The 11394-nt window shown below is 42.7% G+C and overlaps 1 protein-coding gene across 3 annotated transcripts in view; it reads left to right on the top strand.

Annotated features, from left to right (window-relative positions):
- Positions 1–11394, top strand: part of LOC117751769 (phosphatidylinositol-binding clathrin assembly protein-like) — a 43267-nt gene continuing 31873 nt past the window's right edge. For all 3 annotated transcript variants that reach the window (XM_034568676.1, XM_034568675.1, XM_034568674.1), the window contains exon 1: positions 1–170. In XM_034568676.1, coding sequence (XP_034424567.1) covers positions 41–170 — 130 coding nt within the window. In that variant the 5' untranslated portion in view covers positions 1–40. The remainder of the gene's footprint in view (positions 171–11394) is intronic.

Genomic DNA, 11394 nt, shown 5'->3' with positions numbered 1-11394 from the left:
AGAAGAAGAAGAAGAAGAAGAGAGGGAGGAATAATAAGAGATGTCAGGCCAGTCTATCACGGACCGGATCGCTGCAGCGCAGCACAGCATGACCGGGTCGGCCATCAGCAAGGCGGTGTGCAAAGCCACCACGCACGAAGTCAGCGGACCCAAGAAGAAGCACCTCGACTGTGAGTACCCCCTCCACCCCTGTGTGTGTCTGTCTGTGTGTGTGTCTGTCTGTGTGCAGCTTGTCGCCTCTTTAGGACACTTTCCAGCACAAACAGTGACCTGTCAGGACCTCGTGGAGACCACAGCCTGGTCCTCATGAGGGACAGTTACATGTTTGAGGTTCTGGTTCTGGTTTGTGGTCAGATGTGATCAGGTGAGGTTTAGAGATGAGTTGTTGCTAAGGTTGGGTTTAAGGGTTTTGGCTAAGATGTCCACAATGGTTGGAAGTCAATGCAAAGTCCTGATGAGGGTAGTTAAAGGTTAAGGTTTGGGTAAGGAGGTGGAATGTGGTAATTCATGTAGTGTCTTCACAACTAGAGACAGATAACAGTGTGTGTGTTTATCTGTGTGTGTAGTCGTTTAGAGGGACCTGTCAGGACCTCATTAGGACCAAAGCCTCGTCCTAATGAGGACAAACTTGATCTATCAGCTCCTGGTTAAGTTTAGTGGTAAGATGTGAATTGTGGTTAGGTTAGAGTTAAGGTTTTGGTTGTCGGGTGATTTACACACTTTCACCACCTGGCCGTGGGCCACCTGTTACCCCATCCTGCCTGTTCACTTGTATTAATAAGGAAATGAGACAGTAACTGGCACATTAGTCATATTAGCTCTAGTGAGGCAATTCTTCTCAACATGTTTTAAATTCTCTCTTTGATTTTCATCCCCAAATGTCAGATTCGATGATAAGTGACAGAATAAACTCCCTGAAGTTGATTGACCATCAGATTTTACCGTTCAATTAAAGCTTCAACTACTGTTTTTCCCCCCCATTATTGATTAACCTGTCTATTTTTGATTGATGTACTTTGGTTGGATTTGAAACTATCTGAACAGTTTCAAATTGGGCTGTAATAACTCATCCTGTTTGGTTGGTTGGTTGTTTTACTTGATTTGCTGGTTTTCAGCAGGATTACGCTGAACTACTGAAAAGCCTGTTCAAAGGTCGGGGGTGGATCCTGGAATTTATAATTTATGAATCTTGATTTTTTTTTTTTAAAGTCAGGCATATTTAGGGGACTGTTTAATATGATATTCTCAGGTTTTTATCCATAACAATCTCTTAAAACCGATAAATGCTCGTCACAATGTTCCAGACCCAAGGTGACGTCTTTAAATGGTTCATTTGAAGATAAGCTTAACATCCTCACATTTCAGGAACTGCAAACAAAACATTTGACATTTGACACCTAAAGATAGAACATTTTTAATGATAAGAAAACCAGTAAATCCTCAAGGTTTTGCCTGATAAATGACTTTTTCAAGATTGTTTTGAGGCCGACTTAAGTAACTTATCATTTCTCCACTGTTTCTAGCAGGACAAACTTTTCTCGCTCATGGAGGCTGTTACCATCAGCCGTTCACTTGACGATTACTTCATCTTCCATTTAAACCATTTTGTGCTACCGGGGGGGGATCTGGCTCTGTTAGAAAACCCCTAAATAGCAGGTTCTTGTCGTACGGACATCAAGGCGCAGACCGAGATGACAAAACAAGTAACAAAAGCGACAGCGAGCAGGTCTTTCATCAGGCCCTCAGTCCAGGAAGGACAGTTTGTGCTCACCTCGTTTCCAGCGAGAGACAAAAAGACGGAGGTGTGCACTAACATCTCACAGATGGTGTGTGAGAACAATTGCACAGGCATCATATTTTCTCACGAGGCAGCTTTGGTGGCCTTTATTTTTTTTTGGGTGGGGACATTTCTCACACGGAACTTGCAGGTGGAGAGCAGAATGTAGTCAGCAAGAAAAGCACATACACCCAATATTCTTCTAGTCTTTTCACAGTTTAATGTCGTAACGAAGAGTTGAAGTGACAATGAAGTTACACTGAGTCATGTCGAAACTGGCAGAAATAACGAGTGAATGAATGAATATATTAAGTAAAAGCAGGAACGAGTCACGTCGGGCCATATGCATAATGCTTGTGCTTGTGCGAGGCATGACTGGGACTAAATGTGCTGAGGCTTTGATTCTGGGAACCGGCTTTGTCGGCACGAGAGGCAGATGTTTGATCGATGGTTCGGCTCAGCTGCCTCGCATCCGTCAACTCCTCCTCCTCCTCACTCGCTCACAAGACTCAGCTGCTGACGTTCAACAAAAGTCCTGTATTGTCTCCGCTCCTCTGTGAACTTGGCCGGACCTTTACAGCCAATACGCCACGTTGAGCTTAATCATTGTGGGATATTGATTTCTTTAGTGAGAGCAAGGACCTCAGTGTCGTAGGTGGAGCGGTCAGTGAGTGGTGCACTGCATGAAGGCCTGATTGTCATGCTGTTTGTCCGTTTGATGGTTTTTCCATGAAGGTAAATTCCAGGATTGTCAGGGTTGTTAGGTTGTTGGTCGCAAGCCAGGGAGGCTCAGTCAACTAGCCAATTATCATAAAGTAATGAACAAAGCCAGGTAAGCTAGTTCGACGTTGACGTAGTCGCCCATCTTCTCTTATCAGTCATTACGTTAATACTTGCTCTGAAGACAACGCAGAGCTAAAGCTTACCGTCAGTAACGGTTTCCCTTTTTGTCCTAAAAAGAAATCCCTGCTCTTACTTTATATCATTTTTGTTTCTTGTTGACAGTATTTTTAAGTTCAAACCCCAAAGGTACTCAGTTATCAGTTAAGAGAAAAGCGGCAAATCTTCTTGTGTGAGAAGCTGCTATCATTGAAGGTTTAAGTGATTATTAGAGCATTATCGAAGCGTTAATTTAATTTAGTACTACTTAAAGTTAATCGACACCTTCCAGCCAATCAGAATCCAGAATTTTTCTGCGGCCATGGTAGAAAAATAAATGTTCCTACACCAAATGCTGTAATTCTTACACGGTGTTGAAATCTGCATCCACTGTGCGTTACCTCACAACTGCAGTAGTCTGCAACAGTTTGTCTGAGTGTAAACATGTTGAGCATCAACAAGGATGAGGAGAAGTCAAATTTAACCAGAAGTTGTTACTGCTGACACGTTTTGAGATGAATTTAGAAACCACGGCCAAACTGTGGTCCAATTCCACTGGATGTTGGCACAGTCGCGATTCATCTGGAAGCAAGATGCTACAGGCCTGAACAGAGGCCTGGGAAGGTGCAGTTCCGCCTGCCATCCAGCCAGCTAGCATGTGATTCAGCTTGGAAGTCTATAATCCAAGGAATTGCTTGCCTGCCATTTATTCAGGAAGAAACCTAGGAACACCTGGAATCTTAACTATGAAGCTAAAAACCTCGACCATTCAATACGTTTATTATTGATGAGGAGAACTGCTTTTGATGCACTTCTGAGGTCTTGGCGTCCTTTCCAACATGTGCCAGTCTCCAGTTAAGCGGGTTAAAATATGTGGTTTCTGTTTTCTTTTTTGTACATATCCATTGACACACTCACACAAACGAATACAACCACCGTCGTTTTCTTTTCGCCCCTTGGCACAAATTCACTGCAAGCAGCTGTGGCTGTCTGACAGCAGCCTGTGAATGATCTCACTGGCGTATTTGCATCGAGACCCAATAACCGACTAACCCTGGCGGAAGTCTTTCAGCGTTGCCAGCATCGAACGTGCACGGGTTCAGGGGGCGGCTGTGAGCTCAAGCAGCCGTGACATTCATGCACCACTGGTGAAAATAAGTGCCATTTCAAAACCATTTAGTGTCATGATTTGGCCTCTCTGCAAACATGACGAGGCCTCGGACCATCAGTGGTGAATAGCTCTTCTATTTATGGAGATTATCGTCATAAAAATCAATGGGGGGGGGTCAAACGCTGCTCGGACGTCTGTGTCTGCTCGCCCACCTGCTCACAGTTTGTCAAAGTAAGAGATATTGTGTGTTTAATCCATCCTTTAGCTAAGTGATGTGTTTACCACAGAATTACATTCCATCTGTGGCAGTAGTCGCCTTGGGGGTTGGGGGGGATTGATTAGATGACCCGGTCCCGCTACACGGGATAAGGATGTGGTTTGGTGTTTCTCAGCTGCAGTACGGTGACGCATTTTTGGCGCAGATTAAGTTTTTATCCTTGCGCTCCACTGAGTGCTGTTGTTCACGAGAGCCGGACACATTCTTTGGGTTCATTATGAAAACTGAAGCAGTACAAATTAGACAATGGCGAACCACCTCACTGTGGGTAATCGGTGGGACGTTGTGACATTTACACTCGAGTCCAGTTTGCCCCTCAACCCGTTGTCATGGCGATAAACCAGCCAACTGTTTTGTGTTAAATGGGCTTGAGTCTACGAGTTGGATGGTGGAATCAACTGCAGGGGCTGTAATGGTGGAGCTTTCACAGCCTTTGTTCATGCGCTTGAACTGTGTGTTTCTTAGAGGTAGTGAATGAAACACTGATGACTGTTTATGACAATCCACCTAATGGAACATGGAATGATTACGAGTTTCCATTTAGCTGCTCAACTGAATGACTGGTTCCTCCGGCACTTAACCTTTTGTGAGGAATTCACACCTTGACATCTCCTGGGCGCCGCCTGGTTGTCACGTGAGAGCCATCGGAGTCACATTAACGGAGGTGTGACTGAACCCATGCAAGCGGCGGATGAGTGAGTTCGATCCCTGTCGCTCCTCAGGCTTGATGCACTCTCAATGGCCTCTCTTCACGTCTCCTACAAACCATGTGTCCCCTTCGTCCGAAATGTGTTCTTCATCGTCTTCAAAGCAGCGAATTAGAGGAAGGGGGGAAGACGAGAGTTGAGGGGAAATCAAGCACGACAGAGTGATTCAGGAAGAAACCCACAAGAAGGCCTTTCACTCTGAAGTATGATTCAAACAGGAATCTGAGTGTAACAGTCATGGGTTCTTTTGTGTTTCCCCCCCATTCTTTATATCTATTTTAGTTGTCTCAGTGTGTTACTACACACAGAAACACACGGCTTTTCTAGATAATGTAACCACCCTACAGATTTATGTTAATTTAGATTCAGTTTCTGTGAAATCATGTTAATGTGTCAGTGGATGGGTTTTAATGCTCTAATACCCATGAGCCTTTGGTGGAATTGCTGCTGAGAAGAAGCCAGTGAAAGAAGAAATTGAATTCAAAATGGTTTGGTGCTATATTCTATAAAAAATGACACAAAATTCAAAATATAATTGAAATTTAATTGATTTTAAGCTGCATAGTTTTTAGTTGTCTGAACACCAAAGGTTTTAGTTCTCATCTGCCGTGTAATGGTTCATATAGCAGAATTGAAAGTTTGGGGATTGTTATGTTATTAAATGATATTTTAAAAAACTTCCTCAATGGGATTTCAGAGCAGGATGATGACTCATGTGTCGACAGTGTGATGCCAAATTTAGAAATGATTCTTCAAATGAAGTGAAAACCTCCTTTTCCAACTCCTGTTTCGACATTGCAGTTGACGGGAGGATTGCATCTCACAATCTTTTGTAACTTTCTCAAACTTGCGATCCAACAATAACCCTCACACATGAGCACAACACCATAACGGTCTTTGAAAGCACTGGGGAACAACGTGCATTGTTATCCACATTTGAACAATTGTTCTGTCTTACCCTGCCCTGTAATAAGCCTTTAGCCCATCTTTGAGCGTGGCCATTTGGAAAAATACAACACTTTCAGACATAGTTGGAAAACTTGTGGTATTGTTAGTTTCAAGTGCATCCTGACCTTATTTCACCAGGCCTGTACTCTGTACAGTAACCTCCTCAGTGCTTTTGAACAACACTGGAAAGGTAAAAATAGATATTCCCTGTTGGGTTCACTAAAGAATCCCAATCATACATTCTTGTTGTGTCTCTAATGGCAGCAGTGCTCGTTGAGTGGCCTCTGTGCTGGTGAGTAAATACATTGAAGCATTTTGTTGCCAGGAAACATGTGACATGCTTTTGACCTTTTTTATGTTTGCTCTGCTGGCGGTAACCAGATGCATTGTCCGTGTGCATTGCATGAGGACTCTTAAAAGTGCAGGTAGCGCAGATTAAACACAGCTAAGATCTATTTTAAGATAAAGACGTGGACAAGGACATTTATGCACATGTTTGTGGACTTTGTGGACATTGGTTTGATTGATGCTGACGACCAAATTGGTCCTTTTCTTTCTTTTTTACAGTAAGCAGCCAAAGTTGTTGTATTTTCATACAACATGCATATTGTTTTTACCGGCTCGCTAAGCTGCTTGTGGCTCACGTCCTCTGACATAATATTGTGTTGCACCAGTTTTAGCTAAACCCTTAAAACTAGGTTATACAAAACAAATTAATGTGGTGCTCTGTGTGGGCTACGGGGGGGGTAGTATACTGTAGGTTGTTGAGTAGGGAGTTCAGATCCGTGCCACATGTGTACATACATTTTTATTTGTGTGTTACATGTGGGTGTGTTTGCTGGAATGCACTTAAGTGGTATGTGTGTATGGGTGTGTGTAGATCTGGTATTTCTGGGATTGCTACACAAACATTTCCCTTTTACCATAATGAATAGGATTTTAACAGAAGTGGATTCATGCACAAGTCACATTGAAGTTGTAAGAATCACCCATGAGATAACCCATTTTAAAATAACTGCTGGTGCATTGGTAGTTTCTTTTCCACTTCTTTCTTTTTTCTTTCACTTTCAAGCCGGTCACCATCTGTGATTTGAACGTTCAGTTCAGACCGAAGTATTTGGACAGTTGCACATTTTTTTCTCCCTCACGCTCCGTTTTGTGCACATTCCGTATCAAAATATTTAAAATTCAAAGACTTGTATGCGAGTAGGTTTACAGCAATTTAGAAAGAACTGTGTGGGAAACAGTTCTGAAACACACTGTGCATACATTTCATGGATTGAAAAGTAGAGCCTATAATGGATTGATGCTGATACAGATACTGACATGTCTGTGAAATGCTCACAAACTGTCAGCCAACTAATATACTGATTGGGCTCTGTTCAAATGTAATTGGACATTTGGCTATAACATGGTTGCTTTATGGTTTCCTGGTCTTCACAAAGAGCTCAGTTGTGGCGCAGACTTAGATTTGAGAGTTTAGTTTGTCAATAAGAGAGCGAAGAGGTGTCAATGCAAAATGAAAACTCTCCAGGATGTCGCTCTGTCTTTCAAATGTCAGTCAAACCAGCCAACACACAATGAGATGCAGCGTGAATTCTGCCGCAACAGACACAAAACACCATTAACCTCTTTTACAACCTCTGTAAGAATCTTGTCAAACCGTATGGACGGAGTCGCCAGACGAGAACCACTAAAGTGCAGTCGAAAAAACAAACCCCAGACTCAGACGTTACACAAAAGGCTTTCGCCCCGCGGCACAACATATGGCAAAGCATCCTGAAGATGGAAGCAAACAACAGCTGCTGTTACAACTTACATCTGCAAAGACATGGTCCCAATTTACACGCTCGAGCAAAGGTAGGAGTAACGAGTGATGGAATGTTTCATTATCAGGATACGGAACGACCTCCATCACGATATGTGGTTTTGGTCAAATGGCACAGCTTCAGTTTTATCCTCTTTTTAACTAACTTTAAAGATAACTACTAAAGATTCAGTTTCCTTATACTTTATTTGTCTTTAATTTTATTTTCAACTTTGAATTTGCCTTTGAATCTTTTATTCTTCCCCCTAGTTTGAGTTCTGTCACGTTGTGCCTTTCTATCCTCTACTCGTCTGTCCTCTCATTGGACAGCATGCACTCATTGAGTGATTAATCGCCATCGACTGAATACCACAAGCACAAGCAGTCGGGGAAATGAAAAGGTTCAATGTGTTTTAAGGGTATTTAAGGATACAAATACTCCCGGGCTTATTTCCTGATATTTGTGTTGCATTGATTCCAGCCCTGATAGAGCGGCTGCAGGGTGGAGCTGGTTAGCAACTGTGACTTTAGTGATTGTAGGTGTGTGTACTGCTATCTAAACAGAGCGAGGCAGCCCCTCCCTGGCTGCAGAGCGGAGATAGACCCAGCTCAGACTCCCAGGCAGGAGAAAGCCTCACTGCTGACTGTCTGGATATGTATGTTTTCAAGTGAAGCCCGGGGGGGAGAGGGAGGAAGAAATGCATTGTTGTGTTAGCCTCTCCAGAGAGAGCTTCAGTCCCTGTAAGTTACAAACGTGCTAGATAGTGAAAAAGAACGACACTCAGTCGAGCTCATACCTGCAGCAACGCTCAACAGATTCTTTTAATTTCTGCCCCAAATCCGTCAAGTTCGTTCGGACTTAAAACTATTGAAGACGCATATAAACTGTGGATTTTCTACTGAATCCACACGATCTCAAATCCACTGGATGTGGATTTTTATTTGAATCCCCAAGAAACGGCACATAGCTCGTAGATATCGGGCCCCTGAAAAACAAACAAACCGCCCTGTCTCGCAATGTTAGAGAAAACAATAAAAAATGACTGTATCCACCGGGATCCACGCCAATGATTTTTTATTCTTGCTGACGATCAAACCAACCAACCAACCAACAAAGAAAGAGAATAATGTCAGGGCACATTCACAGTTGATGGAGCATTGTAAAACTATTCAGGGGTCAAGAGCTCCTGCAATAAGTCGAGTAGAAGCAGCAGTTTTTGTTTCCCCATGTTGATGCAGGTAAAAGACTGTTGAATGGTTCTAAGTTAATACTGAAAGTGAAAGAAAATTCCCTGCACCCTTTCCTTTGTCTGGATCCATGACAAAATTCGCTGGACTCTTTCCTGACACGTGTCACATCCTTCCACCAAGTTGTGTCGTAATCTGTCGGTTAGTTTTTGCGTAATCCTGCTAAATACCAAACAAACATACAAACCTACAGGGGCGAAAACATAACCTCCTTGGTGCAAGTAATAAGAAATGTCCACTGCAAACCCAGAGTAATAATCGAGTGCAGAAATAACCACTGCACATTTCAATCTGCAGTAATACTCAGCTTTTTATTAAGGGTGTAATACATAATTCAGCATCTATAAAATATTTCTCACATTACTTAAAGACTTGGTTGGCTTTCAACATTTGCTGGCGCGCTTACATTACATTAGTCATGTTAGTTCTAGAAAGTCCCAACCTAATTATTTTCCTTTTGCATAAGTCCACTCGTGCATTTACCCCCCCCCCCCCCCCCATCTTGTGCTCGTTAATTATTATAAAAATAATCGAGTTAACCACAGATTTAGATCCTTCAGTCGTGCACCTCGTCACTTAACGTTCAGAAAGAATGAGGCGACTTTGCACTTTTACAGAGGTTATTAGTTCATATAGAGAACATCTGTATTATAAATGTTCCTTAGAAGTCGTCATTGACGAGCCGACGACAATTCAACATTCTGCTCCTGGTCAGAAGTGCTTCTGCAACGTGTCATCAGGAAACTGGATATTACAGCTGCGCTAATCAATATTTTAATATTAGAAATGGACCAAATGACTGTGTGTAATGTAAAAAGTGTCATTAGTTGTGATGAACCCACAGAGAAAAAAGCTATACAACACACTAAAGGGAGGAAACACTGAAAAAGATCACACGTCTCCTTTTAAACATGCATCCAGTTTGTCTCTGTGCATTGACAATAATGATAAAACAAGCCTCCAGCTAGCTTTTTGCTAATTTATGCCGTAAATTCCTGCAAGTGGGCTAAAACGAGAGTGTGCTTGTAGGACTTTTATTTATTATTCATCATGTGCTGTCACAGATCTGGAAGTGCAATCATCTGCACACTAAGAATTTAGACTGTTTGAATTATTCCACTTTCATTTATCCGGGGGAAACTTCGCTGATTTGGTCGGGGGGTTACGTTTCCTCCTCAAGGGAAACCTCGCGGTGACTTTTCCTGCACAACTATAACAAACTATCCAACTATAAGAGGGAAGACTACGTACTCACACAGTTGGTGTATTAGGTCATGAGAGTACAGGGTTTTAAACAGGTTTTGTGTGTGTGTTTGGGAACATTCAGTGCTTCTGTTTCTGATGTCGGCTTATTTTTAGCCGTGTTCTCTCAAGAGGTTTTGGTTGATTCAACTGCTTGTTTTCTCTACCTGTCTGTGTGTGTGTGTCTGTGTGTCTGTGTGTGTGTCTGTGTGTGTGTCTGTGTGTGTGTCTGTGTGTGTGTGTCTGTGTGTGTGTGTGTGTGTGTCTGCCACTCTCTCCGTCGGTGTCACTCTTTTCCTCTGACAGAGATCGGTAGACGTTCCCTCCAGACGTTGGCGCAGTGACACACTCGCCGAGACGTGCATGCAAGGGACTCGAATCCTATTCACTTGACAAGATTTCCCGAATCCCCCCGTGAAAACAGTGCCGTTTGTCTCCGTCTCCATTTCCCACTGTCTCTCCGTCTTTCCCTCTGTGTGACTAAAAGAGACGGGGCCACAAAAGAGAGGCGACACCACTCTTACTTAAAAACCTCGAGGGAAGAATTAAAGCTCAAGAACCAGAGCTGGTCTATTAATAGATCATCTTTTAGTGACGCTGTCTTTTTTTACGTCTTCTCCCGCTTCCCTCCCTCTCTTCTTTAATTTTCAGTTTCTCCCCCGCTCTTTCTTCCAGGCTCATCATCTCATTCCTCCCACCATCCCTCCTCCCTGTCTGCCACCTCACTCCTGCACTGATCTAACTTGTGCACGGACTCCGATGCCAGAACTCAGATTTGGCAGATACCCAGCACTGATCTGCTACTAGTGAACTCATTTTCTGTTTCCCTGTGAAGTCTACCTTACTGCTCTGGATCTTTCTTTTATTCATTTCAAATGTTAACTACAGATCCCGTCTGAATTCTAGGTATAGACTATAGACTGTTCAGATGTTAATCACAGTGTACTTAAGCACAACTAACGATTCTTTAACTGTTTTAATCAATTATTCATTTGGTTTCATCATGGTCTCAGTTTGATTGGTTTTCAGCAGATTTGAGCAAATATACAAACATGCAGATTATTTGTTATATAAATCGACTCATCTCTAGTTATCTCGCGCCCCGATGCCCACCAAGCTTTATGGTCTGTTTGACTCTGAATGGGACCATGATTTACTAAATGAACATCATTCTGTGTTGAAACGTCTGATCCCTCTCTCGTCCTACAAAGTGGATCACACTATAGGCAGGTAACAGCATATTAATATATATATATAATGTAAAAATCCCTTCTATACAACTGAACAGTTCTCCGCACTGAAATGGGAAAAACCTGTTCCTCCACTTCGACATATTCTTTTAGTTTCTGTTATCAGACAACTGACGCGTCAGCTACAAGAATCAAACCCTGATTTCGT

The sequence above is a fragment of the Hippoglossus hippoglossus genome, chromosome 18 (assembly GCF_009819705.1).
Source record: "Hippoglossus hippoglossus isolate fHipHip1 chromosome 18, fHipHip1.pri, whole genome shotgun sequence".
Taxonomy (NCBI): Eukaryota; Metazoa; Chordata; class Actinopteri; order Pleuronectiformes; family Pleuronectidae; genus Hippoglossus; species Hippoglossus hippoglossus.
This window is presented reverse-complemented; position numbering and strand designations above follow the sequence as displayed.